Here is a 20164-nt window from a genome sequence, read left to right on the forward strand (position 1 = left end):
TCATAGCAATTACGGAAACATGGCTTAGGGATGGGCAGGACTGGCAGCTTAATGTTCTAGGATACAAATGCTACAAGAAGGATAGAAAGGGGGGCAAGAGAGGAGGGGGAGTGGCATTTTTGATAACGGATAGCATTACAGCTGTGCTGAGGGAGGATATTCCTGGAAATACATCCAGGCACGTTATTTGGGTGGAACTGAGAAACAAGAAAGGGATGATCACATTATTGGGATTGTATTATTGACCCCCGAATAATCAGAGGGAAATTGAGAAACAAACTTGTAAGGAGATAATCAGCTATCTGTAAGAATAATAGGGTGGTTATGGCAGGGGATTTTAACTTTCCAAACATTGACTGGGACTGCCATAGTGTTAAAGGTTTAGATGGAGAGGAATTTCTTAAGTGAGTGCAAGACAATTTTCTGATTCAGTATGTGGATGTACCTACTAGAGAAGGTGCAAAACTTGACCTACTCTTAGGAAATAAGGCAGGGCAGGTGACAGAGGTGTCAGTAGGGGAGTACTTTGGGGAGTACTTTGGGGCCAGCGACCATAATTCTATTTGTTTTAAAATAGTGATGGAAAAGGATAGATCAGATCTAAAAGTTGAAGTTCTAAACTGGAGAAAGGCCGATTTTGATGGTATTAGGCAAAAACTTTCGAAAGCTGATTGGAGGCAGATGTTCGCAAGTAAAGGGATGGCTGGAAAATGGGAAGACTTCAGAAATGAGATAACAAGAATCCAGAGAAAGTATATTCCTGTCAGGGTGAAAGGGAAGGCTGGTAGGTATAGGGAATGGTGGATGACAAAAGAAATTGACGGTTTGGTGAAGAAAAAGAAGGAAGCATATGTCAGGTATAGACAGGATAGATCGAGTGAATCCTTAGAAGAGTATAAAGAAAGTAGGAGTATACTTAAGAAGGAAATCAGGAGGGAAAAATGGGGACATGGGATAGCTTTAGCAAATAGAATTAAGGAGAATCCAAAGGGTTTTTACAAATATATTAAGGACAAAAGGGTAACTAGGGAGAGAATAGGGCCCCTCAAAGAAAATGAGGACAGCAGATGCTGGAGACCAGAGTTGAAAAATGTGGTGCTGGAAAAACACAGCAGGCCAGGCAGCATCCAAGGAGCAGGAGAATCGACGTTTCGGGCATAGGCCCTTCTTCAGGAATGAGGCTGGTGTGCCAAGCAGGCTGAGATAAAAGGTAGGGTGGAGGGAATTTGGGGGAGGGGCGCTGGGAATACGATTGGTGGAAGGAGGTGAGGGTGAGGATGATAGGCCGGGGGGGGCGTGCGGGGGGGAGTGGAGGGGGAGTGGGGGCGGAGAGGTCAGGAAGAAGATTGCAGGTCAAGAGGGTGGTGCTGAATCCAGGGGTTGGAACTGAGATAAGGTGGGGGGAGGGGAAATGAGAAAGCTGGAGAAATCTTCATTCATCCCGTGTGGTTGGAGGGTTTCTAGGCAGAAGATGAAGCGTTCTTCCTCCAGGCATAGTGTGGTCAGGGTCTGGCGATGGAGGAGGCCAAAGACCCTGCATGTCTTTGGTGGAGTGGGAGGGTCAGTTAAAGTGTTCAACCACGGGGCGGTTGGGTTGGTTGTTGCGTGTGTCCCAGAGGTGTTCCCTGAAACATTCCGCAAGTAGGTGGCCTGTCTCCCCAATGTTGAGGAGACCACATCGGGTGCAAAGGATATAGTAAATGATGTATGTGGAGGTGCAGGTGAATTTGCGATGGATATGGAAGAATCCATTGGAGCCTTGGAGGGAAGTGAGGGAGAAGGTGTGGGCGCAAGTTTTGCATTTCTTGCGGTTGCAGGGGAAGGTGCCGGGAGTGGAGGTTGAGTTGGTGGGGGGTGTGGACCTGACAAGGGAGTCGTGGAGGGAGTGTTTTCTCCGGAACGCTGGTGGTGGGGTCTGTTTGGAGGTGGCGGAAATGACGGAGGATGATACGATGTATCTGGAGGTTGGTGGAGTGGAAGGGGAGGACCAGTGGGATTCTGTCCTGGTGGTGATTGGAGGGGTGGGGTTCAAGGGCGGAGGTGCGGGAAGTGGAGGAGATGTGGTGGAGATGTGCCTCATCTTCCACCTAGGAACCCTCCAACCACATGGGATGAATGTAGATTTCTCCAGCTTCCTCATTTCCCCTCCCCCCACCTTATCTCAGTTCCAACCCCCAGATTCAGCACCGCCCTCTTGACCTGCAATTTTCTTCCCGACCTCTCCCCCCCCAACCCCCTTCCCCCATCTACCCCCACCTGTCCCATCTCTGGCCTATCACCCTCACCCTCATCTCCTTCTAACTATTGTATTTCCAGCCCTCCTCCCCCAAAATTCCCTCCCCCCTACCCTTTATCTCAGCCCACTTGGCACACCAGCCTCATTCCTGAAGAAGGTCTTATGCCTGAAATGTCAATTCTCCTGCTCCTCGGATGATGCCTGGCCTGCTGTATTTTTCCAGCACTACATTTTCCAACCCCTCAAAGATCAGCAAGGCAGCCTTTGTGTGGAGCCACAGAAAATGGGGGAGATACTAAATGAATATTTTGCATCAGTATTTACTGTGGAAAAGGATATGGAAGATGTAGACTGTGGGGAAATAGATGGTGACATCTTGCAAAATGTCCAGATTACAGAAGAGAAAGTGCTGGATCTCTTGAAACAGTTAAAAGTGAATAAATCCCCAGGACCTGATCAGGTGTACCTGAGAACTCTGTGGGAAGCTCGAGAAGTGATTGCTAGGCCTCTTGCTGAGATATTTGAATCATCGATAGCCACAGGTGAGGTGCCGGAAGACTGGAGGTTGGCAAACATTGTGCCACTGTTTAAGGAGGGCGGTAAAGATAAGCCAGGGAATTATAGACCAGTGAGCTGGAGGGTGAGCAAATTGTTGGAGGGAATCCTGAGGGACAGAATGTACATGTATTTGGAAAGGCAAAGACTGATTACGGATGGTCAACATGGTTTTGTGCGTGGGAAATCATGTCTCACAAGCTTGATTGAGGTTTTTGAAGAAGTAACAAAGAAGATTGATGAGGGCAGAGCAGTAGATGTGATCTATATGGACTTCAGTGAGGCATTTGACAAGCTTCGCCATGGGAGACTGATTAGCAAGGTTAGATCTCATGGAATACAGGGAGAACTAGCTATTTGGGTACAGAACTGGCTCAAGGGTAGAAGACAGAGGGTGGTGGTGGAGCGTTACTTTTCAGACTGGAGGCCTGTGACCAGTGGAGTGCCACAAGGATCGGTGCTCGGCCCGCTCCTTTTTGTTATTTTCATAAATGATTTGGATGCGAGCATAAGAGGTACAGTTAGTAAGTTTGCAGATGACACCAAAATTGGAGGTGTAGTGGACAGTGAAGAGAGTTACAACAGATTACAACAGGATCTGGACCAGGTGGGCCAATGGTCTGAGAAATGGCAGATGGAGTTTAATTCAGATAAATGCGAGGTGCTGCATTTTGGGAAAGCAAATCTTAGCAGAACGTATACACTTAATGGTAAGGTCCTAGGGAGTGTTGCTGAATAAAGAGATCTTGGAGTCCTGGTTCATAGCTCCTTGAAAATGGAGTCACAGGTAGATAGGATAGTGAAGAAGGCATTTGGTATGCTTTCCTTTATTGGTCAGAGTATTGAGTACAGGAGTTGGGAGGTCATGTTACGGCTGTACAGGACATTGGTTAGGCCACTGTTGGAATATTGCATGCAATTCTGGTCTCCTTCCTATCAGAAAGATGTTGTAAAACTTGAAAGGGTTCAGAAAAGATTTACAAGGATGTTGTCAGGGTTGGAGGATCTGAGCTACAGGGAGAGGCTGAACAGGCTGGGGTTGTTTTCCCTTGAGCATCGGAGGCTGTGGGGTGACCTTATCGAGGTTTACAAAATTATGAGGGGCATGGATAGGATAAATAGGCAAAGTCTATTCCCTGGTGTCAGGGAGTCCAGAACTAGAGGGCATAGGTTTAGGGTGAGAGGGGAAAGATATAAAAAGACCTAAGGGGCAACTTTTTCATGCAGAGGGTGGTACATGTATGGAATGAGCTGCCAGAGGATGTGGTGGAGGCTGGTACAATTGCAACATTTCAGAGGCATTTGGATGAGTATATGAATAGGAAGGGTTTGGAGGGATATGGGCTGGGTGCTGGCAGGTGGGATTAGATTGGGTCGGGATATCTGGTCGGCATGGATGGGTTGGACCGAAGGATCTGTTTCCATGCTGTACACCTCTATGATTATGATTAAAACCAAATTTAACCTATTTGCAAATTCTAACAGTATGGACTTTTTCTTTCCTTCTGAACTTTGTTGGCAAATGTGAGAATCATCTTCAAATCCAAGAACCTCCTTAGGAGTTTTAGAAGCCTAATATCTCATTTTTAATTTAATCAACCACAAGTCACTGAGAGTGAACAAATTGCCTCACCTACATTTTATTTAAAGATCTATGCTATGAACATGCAAGTGTTTAAGTCTGCTGGGATTATTTATGCTGGCAAATCTATTCAAATCTGTTGAAACCAGCTCAAATCCTGATGACAAGCCACCAAACTGTTACAACATGGGATAAACCTTCCTACTTAATTTACACTGGCAACACCGAAAAGATTTATCCTGTGCAGTAATTTGTGTTGATTTGAGAGGCCATGAACTACTTCAAGTAAAAATTAACAACTTTATTTCTTAAAATAGAACAGAATAATTAACTAACAACTATTTACAACTCCTTCCCTTAACCTATCTTTTATCTTCCCTTCTATAATACGAATCTGAGAAAACCACCTGATTAATATTTACCAAAAATTCAAGTTTTCAAAACCAGCCTGCTGTCAAATCTTCTATTTGGATCTTCCTGTGTCTTTTTTTCTTCTTCTGTGGGATTATACTTCACAGGTCACGAACTGATAAAGGTAACTTTAAGAGAGCTATTTTTCCAGCAGTCTCTTCATGCTGATAGCATGGCAGTTCTCCTCCTAACTTTAATTATCCCTGGTCTTATACCAGTAAAGCATCAGATTGTGTCATTGGCTTTTAAGATTGTCAATATACTAAATTCAACTTGTTTGGGGTTTCGGATTCTTCGGGGTATAATTGAAATGGATTGGCCAAATTTGAATCTGTTTTTGTCTCCAGGCAACCAGCTACCCTAGCTACCCCAGCAGCTGGACCACATATTACATTGTTTCTTAGTCAGAACACTTGGTGCTGTCAGGTAGTTTTGTTAGGTTTTAACTCTCTTCATTACAAGTGAAGCCATCTGTGAAAGAGTATTTTGCATTTGTAGTTGGTACGTGCGGTCAGTTAGTATGCTAAAGCTTTAGAAAAAACAAAGTATTCTGTCCATCTCGCAGATTAGATTCTTCTGCTCTCCGGATGTGCAAACCAATCTTCCAGTTCTCTCTCAGATTTTTACAGCCTCCTTCATGTGCACAGTTAATGTGCACTAACTCTTAACTTTAGTCAACCTTTACAACAATGACGATAGTGCATTTGAGATAAAATGCATCAATAAGTTTAAACACCACTCTGTTTATTGGGGCTGAGCCTAACTTTTTGTCACACATGTTGCATGGCCATTGTTCTCCATTTTCAATCACTAATTTACAAAATCAAATCCACCAGGACATGGATTGATGTCTTTGAATCTATTCAATTCATTAAAGATGGGACCAGTTGAAGTGACTGCTCAATTTTGCATCCTGACTTAGATCAAGGTTTCAACATGTATTTCAAAAATGTGTCATGACTTATAACAAAATCTCATTTCGTAAATGTAGTTAGCCGTTATTCCTTTTTCAGCTCTAATTCTGAGCGACATGTCCTGTGACCCTTACTGTCAATGATAATATTTGAATGATTTCAAATGTTTCCCAAACCATCAGTATATAAACCTGCGTTAGAGAAATGTCTGATGCTGATTAGTTCCTGTTGCGACCGAACTGAAGCCAGTTGTTCAGAATGGCGTAACTGACCTGTTATTGGTGGAGTGGAGGTCTGTGTACTTGTTGGTTCTGATGCATCTGCTGATGGAGTTGTGGATGTGGAGGTTGTTGTTGTAGTTGTTGATGGGACAGATGTTGAAGATGATTCAGTAGGAGCAGTTGTTGAAACACTTGATGTATCTGTGCAATACAAAACAAAATTTAGTTTTTAATTGCAACATTGACTGAATCATAACTGCCCATGCAATGTGATCATGTTATGTTTTCAGCAGAATTTGTCATGTATGACAATCAGTCCATGAAAAGTGAAGTTCATTTGTAGCTGCTGCATTTGGAGAGTTTGTATGTAATATTTTCACTTAAAAATAAATGGTTGTGTCCATGAAGCAGGTGAGTTTTGTCAGTTCCTGGGATATACTAACCAATCTTTCAGTTCCCTCTGGGTCTTTCCCACATTTCTCCATGTGCAGAATTTCAATTTGACCCAGCATTGACTATCATGCATTTGAGATTAAATTGAATTGAATTGTCACATGCATCAAGGCACAGTGAAAAGCTTTGTCTTGCGAGCAATCCATTGTATAATGCTGCTCCTCTCTTTATTGGAACTGCAGTTAACTTTTGTCAACATGTTGCATGGTCATTGCTCTCTACTTTCAATCAAGAAGTTACAAAACAGAACATGGGTTGATGTCATTAAATCTATTCAAGTCATTAAAGTTGTTGTGACAACACAATTTTGTCCACTGACTCAGATCAGGGTTTCGACATGTATTTCAAGAATACGTCATGACTTAAATAAAAGGTAATCAGTCAGTTCTGTCCTGCTGGTTCTGGAATGTAAATCATTACAAACTATCTGTAGTCTAGATCTGTTATCTATAGTAACATTTCATTATCACTATAAGTAAAGGATAAGCATAAAGTTAAAACTGTGAATGGAAGAAAATGTCCATACGTTGTAGGAGAGAGAGAATGGCTGCAATTATACAAACCAATTGACGAAACAAAATTATATGGCAAAACTCACTTCCAATTTCCATAGAATGTTTTACTGTCTGTGTTGTATTCTGTTTAGGGCAAGAGTCCTTGGTAAATGGTAAATTTCAAAACCTTTATAATTGAATTATTGTCTTTGAAATGTCTTTTTTTCTGGCCAAAATGAGCTTGCAAATATCATTATAATTCCTGAGTGAATCTTTAATTCTAGATAATGAAACATCTTAAATGTTTGTTGCTATGAACTGATGCTATTTAAAAAAGGTGAAAAATTGGACTTTTGGAATAGTAATTCTCTTTGAACAAAATTAGCCAACGGCAAAAAATCAAAACATGCCTGACAGAAGTCTGTTATTAGACAGCAGGTAGGATTGGGAATATGCAAGGAAAGGCAGCTAACCTCAAGAATGTAGCTGGCAGTGTTTGCTGAGCTGTTACATTCCTGTGTAGTGAGACAAAGCAAGTGTGTGATGTCAGCCAGGAGCCGGAAATGATGAACAAAGGTTGAGGACCCTTCGGCACATTTAAAGGAAAGATTAACAAGTCATTTTCCCCAATTGATGTTAAAGAATCTCGCTGTGAAAAATTGTACTCTCAGCGAACTCTTACAATGAAAGCAGTACTTATGTTCAATTAAAATCAGTGTTAAAACAAGGAGTAGGCCGAAAGCGTTATGGATTCAAAATTTTTAAATGTTATTTCTTTGAAAAGTTTAACAAGTTTTAAACTGCTATTGAAAGGTGTTGTGAAAAAAATAATGGCTTAACCTGCTCTCAAAACATAGATAAGCCTTTTTGGAAGGCATCCAATATGAACTCCAAATTTGGAATGAGAAATTATTTTTCTGAACGTTGTCTTAAAATAAAGAACTTGAAAGGTTTTCTTTAAGACAATAGACTTTCAAAATTCCAGGTTTGAAATTATCAGAAGATTTATGACAGTGTTTTTTAAAACTGATTATGTGAAAGTACAACCTGAGATCACATGGTGACTTGGACCCAGCCCTTTCTGACATCAGCAGAGTAAGCTCGTTCTGCTGACAGTTTTAGATCTTCTCACGCACCTTCCATGTGCTGAGATGTATTGTCTGGATGTTATTACCACACTGGGCTTCTTCCAGAACTACAGTGGATTTTGTCCTATTTTTGAACAAGTTTCAGAAACACAGTGAGGGAGCTGAAAATCTTGCAAAGACAAAGTCTTTGAAAACAGGAGAACTTGGAATTGATTACAATCATTGGAATCTCCAACATAAAACCACCAAGGACAAGAAAGTAAGGACTGCAAATGCTGGAGATCAGAGTTGAGAGTGTGGTGCTGGAAAAGCACAGCAGGTCAGGGAGCATTTGAGAAGCTTATGCCCCAAACATCGATTCTCCTGCTCCTTGGATGCTGCCTGACCTGCTGTGCTTTTCCAGCACTACACTGTCAACTTCAAAACCACCAAGCATGGATGTCATTGTTTCTGAAATTGAGATTAATAAAATTACTTGATATAGCTTGTTAGTTCAAGCACACAAAGGGAAACCCAATTAAGGAAACCCAATTAACCCAATAGGAAAGGAACAGTCACTTTTTATTGGGAGTTTTCTACAGGTCCCCCAACAGCAATAGAGACCAGAGGAGTAGATTGTGATGCAGATTTTGGAAATGTGTAGAAGTAACAGGGTTGCTTTATTTGGTGACTTCAACTTCCCTAATATTGATTGGAGCCTACGTAATTCAAATTAGTTGGATGGAGCAGTTTTTGAAAAGTGTGTCCAGAAGGGGTTCCTGATGCAATATCTAGATAGGCCGACTAGAGGGGAGGCCATATTGGATTTGGTGCTTGGCAACAAACCATGCAGTTGTCAGATTACTCGGTGGGCGAGCATTTTGGTGATAGTGACCACAACTCCATTACCTTTACTATACTTATGGAGAGGGATAGGAGCAGATGATATGAGAAAGTATTTAGTTGGGGGAAGGGAAATTACAATACTTTTAGGCAGGAACTGGGATGCCTAAATTGGGAACAGGCGTTCTCAGGGAAATGCACAACAGAAATGTGGAGGTTGTTTCGGAAACACTGGATGGTGCTGGACAGGTTTGTCCCACTAAGGCATGGAAGGGATGGTAGATTGAAAGAACATTAAGTGACAAGTGATGTAGAATATCTAGTCAAGAGGAAGAAGGAAGCTTACTTAAGATTGAGGAGGTGAGGAATAGACAGGGCTCTCGAGGGTTACAAGTAGCCAGGAAGTAACAGAAGAATGGACTCAAGAGAGCTAGAAGGGGACATGAAAAACCTTTAGCGGGTAGGATTAAGGAAAACCCTAAGACACTTACATGAGGAACAAGAGGATGGCCAGGGTGAGGGTAAGGCCGATCAAGGATGGTGGAGGGATTGCGGCTAGAGTCAGAGGAAGTAGGGGAGATCCATAATGAATACTTTGCTTCAGTATTCATTACTGAGGGGGACCTTGACATTTCTGAGGGCAGCGTGAAACAGACTGATATGCCGATCTTAGGTTGATGTTAGGAAGGATGATGTGCTGAAAACTTTAAAAAACATTAGATAAATTCCCTGGGCCAGACAGGATTTACCCAAGGTTACTACAAGAGGTGAGGAAAGAGATTTCTACACCTTTGGAGATGATCTTTGAGTCTTCACTGTCTACCGGAGCGGTGGCAGATGTTTGGTGGGTGGCAAACGTTATTCCCTTATTCAAGAAATGGAATAGAGATAATCCTAGGAATTAGAGACCAGTCAGTCTTAGGTCTTAGGTGGTGGGAAAACTATTGGAGATGATTCTGAGAGACAGGATTTATGATTACGTGGAAAACCATAGTTTGATTAGAGATAGTCAGCATGACTATCAAGGTTTGTGAGGATCAGGCCATACCTCACAAGCCTTATTGAATTATTTGAGGATATGATAAAACACATTGATGAAGGTAGAGCAGTCAGTGTGGTGTACATGGATTTTAGCAAGGTACCCATGATAGGCTCATTCAGAAAGTAAGGAGGCAGGGGATATAGGGAAATCTAGCTGTTTGGATACAGAATGAACTGGCCCATAGAAGACAGAGGGTGGTGGTACCTGAAAGGTATTCAGCCTGGAGTTCGGTGACCAGTGGCGTTCCACAGGAATCTGTTTGGGACCTCCGCTCTTTGTGATTTTTATAAATGACTTAGATGAGGTAGTGGAAGGGAGGTTAGTAAGTTTACTGATGACTCGAAGGTTGGTGGAGTGGTAGGTAGTGTGGAGGGCTGGTGTGGGTTGCAATGAGACATTGACAGGATGCAAAGCTGGGCTGATAAGCGGCAGATGGAGTTCAACCTGGAAAAGTGTGAAGTCATTCTCTTTGGATGGTCAAATTTGAATGTAGAATACAAGGTTAAAGGCAGGATTATTGGCAGTATGGAGAAATAGTGGGATCTTGGGGTCCACGTCCATAGACCCCTCAAAGTTGTCCCCCACGTTGATAGCTGAAAATGTGTTGCTGGAAAAGCGCAGCAGGTCAGGCAGCATCCAAGGAGCTCTGATCTCCAGCATCTGCAGTCCTCACTTTCCCCATGTTGATAAGGTTGTTAAGAAGATGCATAGAGTGTTGGCTTCTATTAGCAGGGGGATTCAGTTGAAGAACCATGAAGTTACACTGCAGTGCTATAGAGTGCTAGTTTGACCACACTTAGAATATTGTATTCAGTTCTGGTTGCCTCTTTATAGGAAAGATGTGGAAGCTTTAGAGAGGGTGCAGAGGAGATTTACGAGGATGCTGCCTGGACTGGAGGGCATGCCTTGTGAAGAAAGGTTAAGGGAGCCAAGGCTTTTTTCATTGAAGTGAAGAAGGGTAAGAGGTGGCTTGATAGAGGTATACAAGATGATGAGAGGCATAGATAGAATGGATAACCAGGAACTTTTCCTAGGTTGAAAATGGTTGTCACGAGGGGAAGTAATTTTATGGTGATGGAGGAAGGTTTAGGGGAGATGACAGAGATACATTCTTTACACAGAGAGTGGTGGATGTGCGGAATTCGCTGCCAGTGATAATAGAGTCAGATATATTAGGAATATTTGAGTGGCTCTTGGATAGTCACATCGAAGTTAGTACAATGAAGGGTTTGTAGGTTAGTCTGATCTTAGAGTAGGATAAAAAGCCGGCACAACATCGAGGGCTGAAGGGCCTGTGCTGTGCTGTACTGTTATATGTTCTATGTTAAAATACAAGTACATTAAAATGAAATTGTCTAAGTATAACAAATGCATTACACTTGCTATTTCCTCAATAGATAAAGGATGCACAGTTCAAAGAGCCCTTCAGTGCTACACATCATTTGGAATCAGTTAGTCAATTAGTCAACTTTTAGTCAATAGTTGAGATTAGATTAGATTTCCTACAATGTGGAAACAGGCCCTTCAGCCCAACAAGTCCACACCGACGTCCGAAGAGCAACCCATCCAGACCTATTCCCCAACATTTACCCCTGACTAATGCACCTAACACTACGGGCAACTTAGCATGGCCAATTCACCTAACCTGCAAATCTTTTCTGGATTGTGGGAGGAAACCAGAGTACCCAGAGGAAACCCACGCAGAATGGAGAGAATGTGCAAACTCCACACAGACAAGCGGGAATCAAAACCAGGGCCCTGATGCTGTGAGGCAGCAGTGCTAACCACTGAGTCACCGTGCTGCCCTTTAAAGATTCAGAGGATACATGCCAAACACAGCTAACCTGGGCTAGTTCAGTTTAGGAAATCCAGTTAAGAAGACAGATTGGGCCAAATCCCCTATTTGTGTGCAGTGTGACCTCTTTCGTATTCTTTGAAACTTGATTAGATTACTTACTTACAACGTGGAAACAGGCCCTTCGGCCCAACAAGTCCACACAGACTCTCCAAAGAGCAACCCACCCAGACCCATTCCCCTCCATTTACCCCTTCACCTAACACTACGGGCAATTTAGCATGGCCAATTCACCTGACCCGCGCATTTTTTTGGACTGTGGGAGGAAAACCAGAGCACCCAGAGGGTGCCCACGCAGACACGGGGAGAATATGCAAATTCCACACAGACAGTTGCCTGAGGTGGGAACTGAACCCGGGTCTCTGGCGCTATGAGGCAGCAGTGCTAATCACTGTGCCACCGTGCTGGAGTCAAGGAGTCAATTACTGCAATAAGGAGAGATGATATCTTGGAAGGGTACTCAAACAAAACTTTGTGGGTGGAACTTAAGAATGTTTAAGGGGTAGCTACTTTAATGGGAGCGTATTATAGGCCTCCAAAGAGTCAGTGGGAAACAGAGGGGCAAATATGTAGTTAGTTCACAAATGCATGTAAGAGTAGTAACCGGGTAATTATACTAGGGGATTTCAACGTTCCCAACATAAACTGGGATAGGCTTAATGTTAAGGGCTTAGAGGGGATGTATTTCTTGAAATGTATCTGAGGAGTTTTTTGTATCGATATGTAGAAGGCCCAACAAGAGACAGCACAGTGCTATATCTGGTTCTGGGGAAGGAAGTCGTGCTAGCATTTGATATGGCAGTGGGGGAACATTTTAAGATTTAACATTTAAACATGAAAATAAATAATTTAACTTTTAGGAGAATATTCTTTTCCTGACACTGTCTGTGTACTACACAATTGTTCATTTGTCTGTTGTTCAATTATTATCTGGTACCATGCACTCAATGTTTAAAATTTGATGTCGCGAGTAATATCTAAGGAAGTGGATGTTTAATTAAGATATAGATGTTTTTCCAAGTATCCAGAAGTTAATAAATCAATTTTACTCAAACAAGTTTTTTTCAGTAAATGGTCAATAACCCCCAAATATTTTCCCTTTGCCATCTGCAATTGTTTGATTCACCATGTAACCCCTTCACATTTCCCAATCCAATTGCATCTTTTTAAATTGGAGATATATTCACCAGCAGGAGGTTTAATGTCAATGCTGAGCTACATTTAAAAGTGCGGTGAACTCATACCAGTAATATTAGGGTGATGGTAATTGTAATTACCATTACAAAATTACAGTTAAGCATTCTGCTCCCAGGGCATCTGTCAAGGAATCCTTAATTGATTGGGAGAAGTTTTTATTATCTCATTCACAGGGTGTGGGTAACATTTGCCAGATAGTATTTATTGCATATCTCTAATTGCCCAACGGGCAGTTGAGTCAACCAGATTTCTGTGGGTTTGCAGTTAATGTAAACCAGAGCAGGTAACGATGGTAGTTTTCTTCCCTAAATAACAATAGTGCACCAGATATCAACAATCATTCAAGGTCATCATTCGATTCTTAATTCCAGATTTTTATTGAATCTAAATTCCACTGTCTGCCATGGTCCCATGAACATTAACCTGGCTATCTGGATTAACAGTATCAGTGTAAGACCACTAGGCTACCATTTATTTCAATGCAAGGGACCCAACAGGGAAGGCAGATGAACTCAGGGCACAGTTAGGAACATGGGATTGGGATATCATAGCAATTACGGAAACATGGCTCAGGGATGAGCAGGACTGGCAGCTTAATGTTCCAGGGTGCAACTGCTACAGGAAGCTTAGAAAGGGAAGCAAGAGAGGAGGGGGAGTGGCATTTTTGATAAAGGATAGCATTACAGCTGTGCAGAGGGAGGATATTACCGGCAATACATCCAGGGAAGTTATTTGGATGTAACTGAGAAATAAGAAAGGGATGAACACCTTATTGGGATTGTATTATAGACGCCCCAATAGTCAGAGCGAAATTGAGAAACAAACTTTTAAGGAGATCTCAGCTATCTCTAAGAATACTAGGGTAGTTATGGTAGGGGATTTTAACTTTCCAAACATCGACTGGGGCAGCCATAGTGTTAAAGGTTTAGATGGAGAGGAATTTCTTAAGTGCGTACAAGACAATTTTCTGATTCAGTATGTGGATGTACCTGCAAGAGAAAGTGCAAAACCTGACCTACTCTTGGGAAATAAGGCAGGGCAGGTGACTGAGGTGACAGTGGGGAAGCACTTTGGGGCCAGCGACCATAATTCTATTCATTTTAAAATAGTGATGGAAAAGGATAGATCAGATCTAAAAGTTGAAGTTCTAAATTGGAGAAAGGCCAATTTTGACGGTATTACGCAAGAACTTTCGAAAGCTGATTAGAGGTAGATGTTCGCAGGTAAAGTGACAGCTGGAAAATGGGAAGCCTTCAGAAATGGGACAACAAGAATCCAGAGAATGTATATTTTCCTATCAGGATGAAAGGGAAGGCTAGTAGGTATGGGGAATGCTGACGACTAAAGAAATTGAGGGTTTGGTTAAGAAAAAGGAAGCAAATGTCAGGTGTAGACAGGATAGATCGAGTGAATCCTTAGAGTATAAAGAAAGTAGGAGTATACTTAAGAGGGAAATCAGGAGGACAAAACGGGGACATGAGATAGCTTTGGCAAATAGAATTAAGGAGAATCCAATGGGTTTTTACAAATATATTAAGGACAGAAGGGTTACTAGGGAGAGAATAGGGCCACTCAAAGATCAGAAAGGCGGCCTTCATGTGGACCCACAGAAAATGGGGGAGATACTAAATGAATATTTTGCAGCAGTATTTACTGTGGAAAAGGATATGGAAGATATAGACTGTAGGGAAATAGATGGTGACATCTTGTAAAATGACCAGATTACAGAGGAGGAAGTGCTGGATGTCTTGAAAGGTTGGTTAAAGGTGGATAAATCCCCAGGACCTGATCAGGTGTACCCGAGAACACATTGGGAAGCTAGAAAAGTGATTGCTGGGCCTCTTGCTGAGATATTTGTATTATCGATAGTCACAGGTGAGGTGCCGGAAGACTGGAGGTTGACAAATGTGGTGCTACTGTTTAAGAAGGGTGGTAAAGACAAGCCAGGGAACTATAGACGGTGAGCCTGATCTCAGTGGTGGGCAAGTTGTTGGAGGGAATCCTGAGGGACAGGATGTACGTGTATTTGGAAAGGGAAGAACTGATTAGGGATAGTCAACATGGCTTTGTGCATGGGAAATCATGTCTCACAGACTTGATTGAGTTTTTTGAAGAAGTAACAAAGACGATTGATGAGGGCAGAGCAATAGATGTGATCTATATGGACTTCAGTAAGGTGTTCGACAAGGTTCCCCATGGGAGACTGATTAGCAAGGTTAGATCTCATGGAATACAGGGAGAACTAGCCATTTGGATACAGAACTGGCTCACGGGTGAAGACAGAGGGTGGTGGTGGAGGGTTGTTTTTCAAATTGGAGGCATGTGACCAGTGGAGTGCCACAAGGATCAGTGCTGGATCCTCTACTTTTTGTCATTTACATAAATGATTTGGATGTGAGCATAAGAGGTACAGTTGGTAAGTTTGCAGATAACACCAAAATTGGAGGTGTAGTGGACAGCGAAGAGGGTTATCTCAGATTACAACAGGATTTGGACCAGATGGGCCAATGGGCTGAAAAGTGGCAGATGGAGTATAATTCAGATAAATGCGAGGTATTGCATTTTGGGAAAGCAAATCTTAGCAGAACTTATACACTTAATGGTAAGGTCCTAGGGAGTGTTGCTGAATAAAGAGATCTTGGAGTGCAGGTTCATAGCTCCTTGAAAGTGGAGTCACAGGTAGATAGGATAGTGAAGAAGGCGTTTGGTATGTTTTCCTTTATTGGTCAGAGTATTGAGTACAGGAGTTGGAATGTCATGTTGCGGTTGTACAGGACATTGGTTAGGCCACTGTTGGAATATTGCGTGCAATTTTGGTCTCCTTCCTATCGGAAAGACATTGTGAAACTTGAAAGGGTTCAGAAAAGATTTCCAAGGATGTTGGCAGGATTGGAGGATTTGAAGCTATAGGGAGAGGCTGAACAGGCTGGGGCTTTTTTCCCTGGAGCGTCGGAGACTGAAGGGTGACCTTATAGATGTTTACAAAATTATGAGGGGCATGGATAGGATAAATAGACAAAGTCTTTTCCCTGGGGTTGGAGAGTCCAGAACTAGAGGGCATAGGTTTAGGGTGAGAGTGGAAAGATATAAAAGAGACCTAAGGGGCAACTTTTTCACACAGAGGGTGGTACGTGTATGGAATGAGCTGCCAGAGGATGTGGTGGATGCTGGTACAATTGCAACATTTAAGAGGCATTTGGATGGGTATATGAATAGGACGGGTTTGGAGGGTTATGGGCCGGGTGCTGGCAGGTGGGACTAGATTGGGTCGGGATATCTGGCCGGCGTGGACAGGTTGGACTGAAGGGTCTGTTTCGATGCTGTACATCTCTATGACTCTATGATTGGGGACAGAGGATGGCATGCAAATAGACAAAAATGTTTAAATTGTATTATTGCTTGATAATATGAATAAAACTGCACCAGTTATTTGAGATGCATTATGACCTTTGTTGTTATGCAGTGTTATGCCTCTTCCAGGTGAACACCCTAACCAAATGCAGAAGGATTTTACATGCTATTACAGTTACTCATAGGTCTCCTTTTCTAGTTGCAGAAGACGGTATAAAGCACTTGTGGGGTCAGCGAAAACTAGAACAGATTTCCAGCTCTAACATGCGGAGCATTCCTAACCACTAGAATTTAACATTGGTGACAAACAAGCTATCAGAGACCCACACGTCATTAGAATATCAAATGATGTTATTTTGATTTCAACCATTGAGTGAAATACATCTTCCTCATGATTACTTGTAACATTCTTTTCATGCCAGTATTAATTCACATTTTTATTAACCATAGTTTCCTCACATATTCAACAGTACTTCTTGCATTTGCAAACAGCAGAACTTCAAAAGCTGCACTATCACCAGGGCAACAGACACATGGAAACATCATCACCTGTGAGTTCCTTTACAAGTCAGTTAGCATCTGGCTGGGAAATATACCATCATTCATTTATTGTCATTGGATCAACATACTAGAACACTATAGGTGCATCTTCAGTGAGTCAGTGTGAACTTGTTGGGCCGAACGATCTGTTTCCACAGTTTAGGGCTTCTATGAATCTATGTCACGCAGGGCAATTAAGAGTCAATTACATTGCTTTGGTCTGGAATGATATGTCGATTGGGTCAAGTAAGAAGTGAAGTCACTTTCCCTAAAGGATGTAAATACATCAGATGAGTTTTTATGACAATCAACAGTGGTCACATGGTCATCTTTAGACTGGCATTTTTCTTTAATCCCAGATTTTGTAATTGATTTCAAGATTCACCATCATCCATGACAGATAGGAACCCATCTCTTTAGAACAATAGCTTGGGGTTCAGAATTGTTAATCCAATGGCATTACCATTACACTACACCAGTCCCAAAGAGGAGTGGTGAGAAATGAGAGATAAAATGGTTTTACTGGAGACTGTGCATTCATTGGAGATGAAAGTTCAGCTGAACAAATCAAAAAATGCAGCAATTTTGAAGCAAATGAATATCCAAAGGCTAATCAGCTATAATCTTGGATGTATAATTGTAACTGAATTGTAGATTTTTTTGCAAGGACAAATATCGAATAAGATGGTCTGGGGTGTGGCTTGGGATGTAAGTATGGAATAATACAAGAAAGTAATTAAAGATGGCCTTACCCGGAATTGAAGTGATGGGATGAACAATACTGCATAGATTTGGAAGGTAAAGAAAGTTTAAGAGTTTAGAGGGAGGAATGTAGAGAATATAAGAAGGTCGTGAACTCAGAGGGGTAAGAACATGATGAGTTGTCCTGGAGCTCCAAATCACTGAAAGAGAGAAGCTGTTAGCACAGAGGAAATTATGAAGATTATTCAGTCAGAACATTTATGTCATCTTGGGAGGATAGTGAGAAACAATGATTTAATAAAAAGATGATAAAATGCTTCAAAGGAGGAGAAATGCCTGAGGAGGTGTGATTTGGTGATATCCATCACTTCACCACCATGACCTTTTTGATAAATCCAGTGGTAAAAGATGAAATCAGTTTAGGAAGTTTCATTAGAAGTTTTTTGAAAGCTGTTTCAAAATAAGTCATTTCAAGACAATATGCAGAAATTAATCTTCACTCCAGCACTGGCCCCAATGGGAAATACATAGTTATGGAGGTAAAACATCATTTAAGAAAGAAATGGTTTCTACACTGTTGATCCGTTAGAGTTTATCTAGGTAGATAAATTGAAATGTCCTTGTGGCATTGATAGAATTAAAAAATCACAGAAATCTTGCAGCTCAGAAGGATAGAATATTGGCTTGCAGGGTGCCACAAGTGGGGTACCACTGCAGTTGGTGCTGGGGCCTCCACTCTTTACAATTTATAAAAACAATTTGGATGAAGTGATTAAAGGTTTGATAGCTAAGTTTGCTCAAGACATAAAGGTAGAGACGAAAGTCAGTTATGAAAAAACAAGTATGAAGCCTACAAAGGGAAAGAAGCAGATTAATAGTAAGAGATTGCAGAGCTATAAGATGCAGAAAGATCTGAGTATCCTGGTGCATGAATCACAAAAAGATTAGTATGCAGGAACAGCAAGTAATCAGGAAAGCTAATAGAATATTATGGTTTATTTGGAGGGTGATTGAATGCAAGAGTAGGGAGGATGTGCTTACAATATACAGGACATTGCTGAGATTGCATCTGGAGTACTGTTTACAGTATTCACTGTACTTATGGAAGGGTGGCATTATATTAGAAGCAGTTCAGAAATATTTACTAGCCTAATATTACTAAGAAGGAAATACGCAGAAAAAAGTGAGGCACAAAGGTAAACTGGCCAAAAATATAAAGGAGGATAGTAAAAGCTTTTTTAGATATGTGAAAGGCAAAAAAATGGTTAAGACTAAAATTGGGCCCTTGAAGACAGAAACAGGGGAATATATTATGGGGAACAAAGAAATGGCAGAATTAAATGGGTACTTCAGATCTGTGTTCACTGGGGAAGATACAAGCAATCTCCCTGCGGTAACAGTGGCTGAAGGACCTGAACTGAAGGGAATTTATATTTGCCAGGAATTGGTGTTGGAGAGACTGTTAGGTCTGAAGGTTGATAAGTCTCCGGGGCCTGATGGTCCACATCCCAGGGTACTGAAGGAGGTGGCTCGAGAAACCGTGGATGCGTTGGTGATTATTTTCCAGAGTTCGATAGATTCAGATCAGTTCCTGCGGATTGGAGGGTGGCTAATGTTGTACCACTTTTTAAGAAAGGTGGGAGAGAGAAAGCAGGAAATTAAAGACCAGTTAGTTTGACCTAAGTGGTGGGAAAGATGCTGGAGTCTATTATAAAGGATGAAATTACGACACGTCTGGATAGTAGTAACAGGATAGGTCAGAGTCAGCATGGATTTATGAAGGAGAAATCATGCTTGACTAATCTTCTGAAATTTTTTGAGGACGTAACTCTGAAGATGGACAAGGGAGATCCAGTAGATGTAATGTACCTGGACTTTCAGAAAGCTTTTGATAAAGTCCCACACAGGAGGTTAGTGAGCAAAATTATGGCGCATGGTATTGGGCGCAAAGTACTAACTTGGATTGAAAGTTGGTTGGCTGACAGGAAACAAAGAGTAGTGATAAACGGCTCCATTTCGGAATGGCAGGCAGTGACCAGTGGGGTACCGCAGGGATCAGTGCTGGGACCGGAGCTTTTTACAATATACATTAATAATATAGAAGTTGGTATTAGTAATAACATTAGCAAATTTGCTGATGATACTAAGCTGGGTGGCAGGGCGAAATGTGAGGAGGATGTTTGGAAATTACAGGGTGACCTGGACAGGTTAGGTGACTAGTCAGATGCATGGCAGATGCAGTTTAATGTGGATAAATGTATGGTTATCCACTTTGGTGGCAAGAACAGGAAGGCAGATTACGACCTAAATGGAATCAATTTAGGTAAAGGGGCAGGACAAAGAGATCTGGGTGTTCTTGTACACCACTCAATGAAGGTAAGCATGCAGGTACAGCAGGTAGTGAAGAAGGCTAATAGCATGCTGGCCTTCATAACAAGAGGGATTGAGTATTGAGGCAAAGAGGTTCTTCTGTAGCTGTACAGGTCCCTGGTGAGACCACACCTCGAGTACTGTGTGCAGTTCTGGTCTCCATATTTGAGGAAAGACATTCTGGCTATTGAGGGAGTGCAGCGTAGGTTCACAAGGTCACTTCCGGGACTACCTTACACTGAAAGACTGGAGCGACTGGACTTGTATACCCTTGAGTTTAGAAGACTGAGAGGGGATCTGATTGAGACATATAAGATTATTAAAGTATTGG

General features: G+C 41.9%; 1 protein-coding gene across 1 annotated transcript in view; it reads right to left on the reverse strand.

Moving 5' to 3' along the window:
• LOC132821728 (mucin-2-like) overlaps nt 1-20164 on the reverse strand; it is a 109703-nt gene that overhangs the window by 77294 nt on the left and 12245 nt on the right. The window contains exon 2 of the mRNA XM_060834436.1: nt 5971-6120. Within this exon, the coding sequence (XP_060690419.1) occupies nt 5971-6120 (150 nt within the window). The remainder of the gene's footprint in view (nt 1-5970; nt 6121-20164) is intronic.

This window comes from Hemiscyllium ocellatum, chromosome 13, assembly GCF_020745735.1.
Source record: "Hemiscyllium ocellatum isolate sHemOce1 chromosome 13, sHemOce1.pat.X.cur, whole genome shotgun sequence".
Taxonomy (NCBI): Eukaryota; Metazoa; Chordata; class Chondrichthyes; order Orectolobiformes; family Hemiscylliidae; genus Hemiscyllium; species Hemiscyllium ocellatum.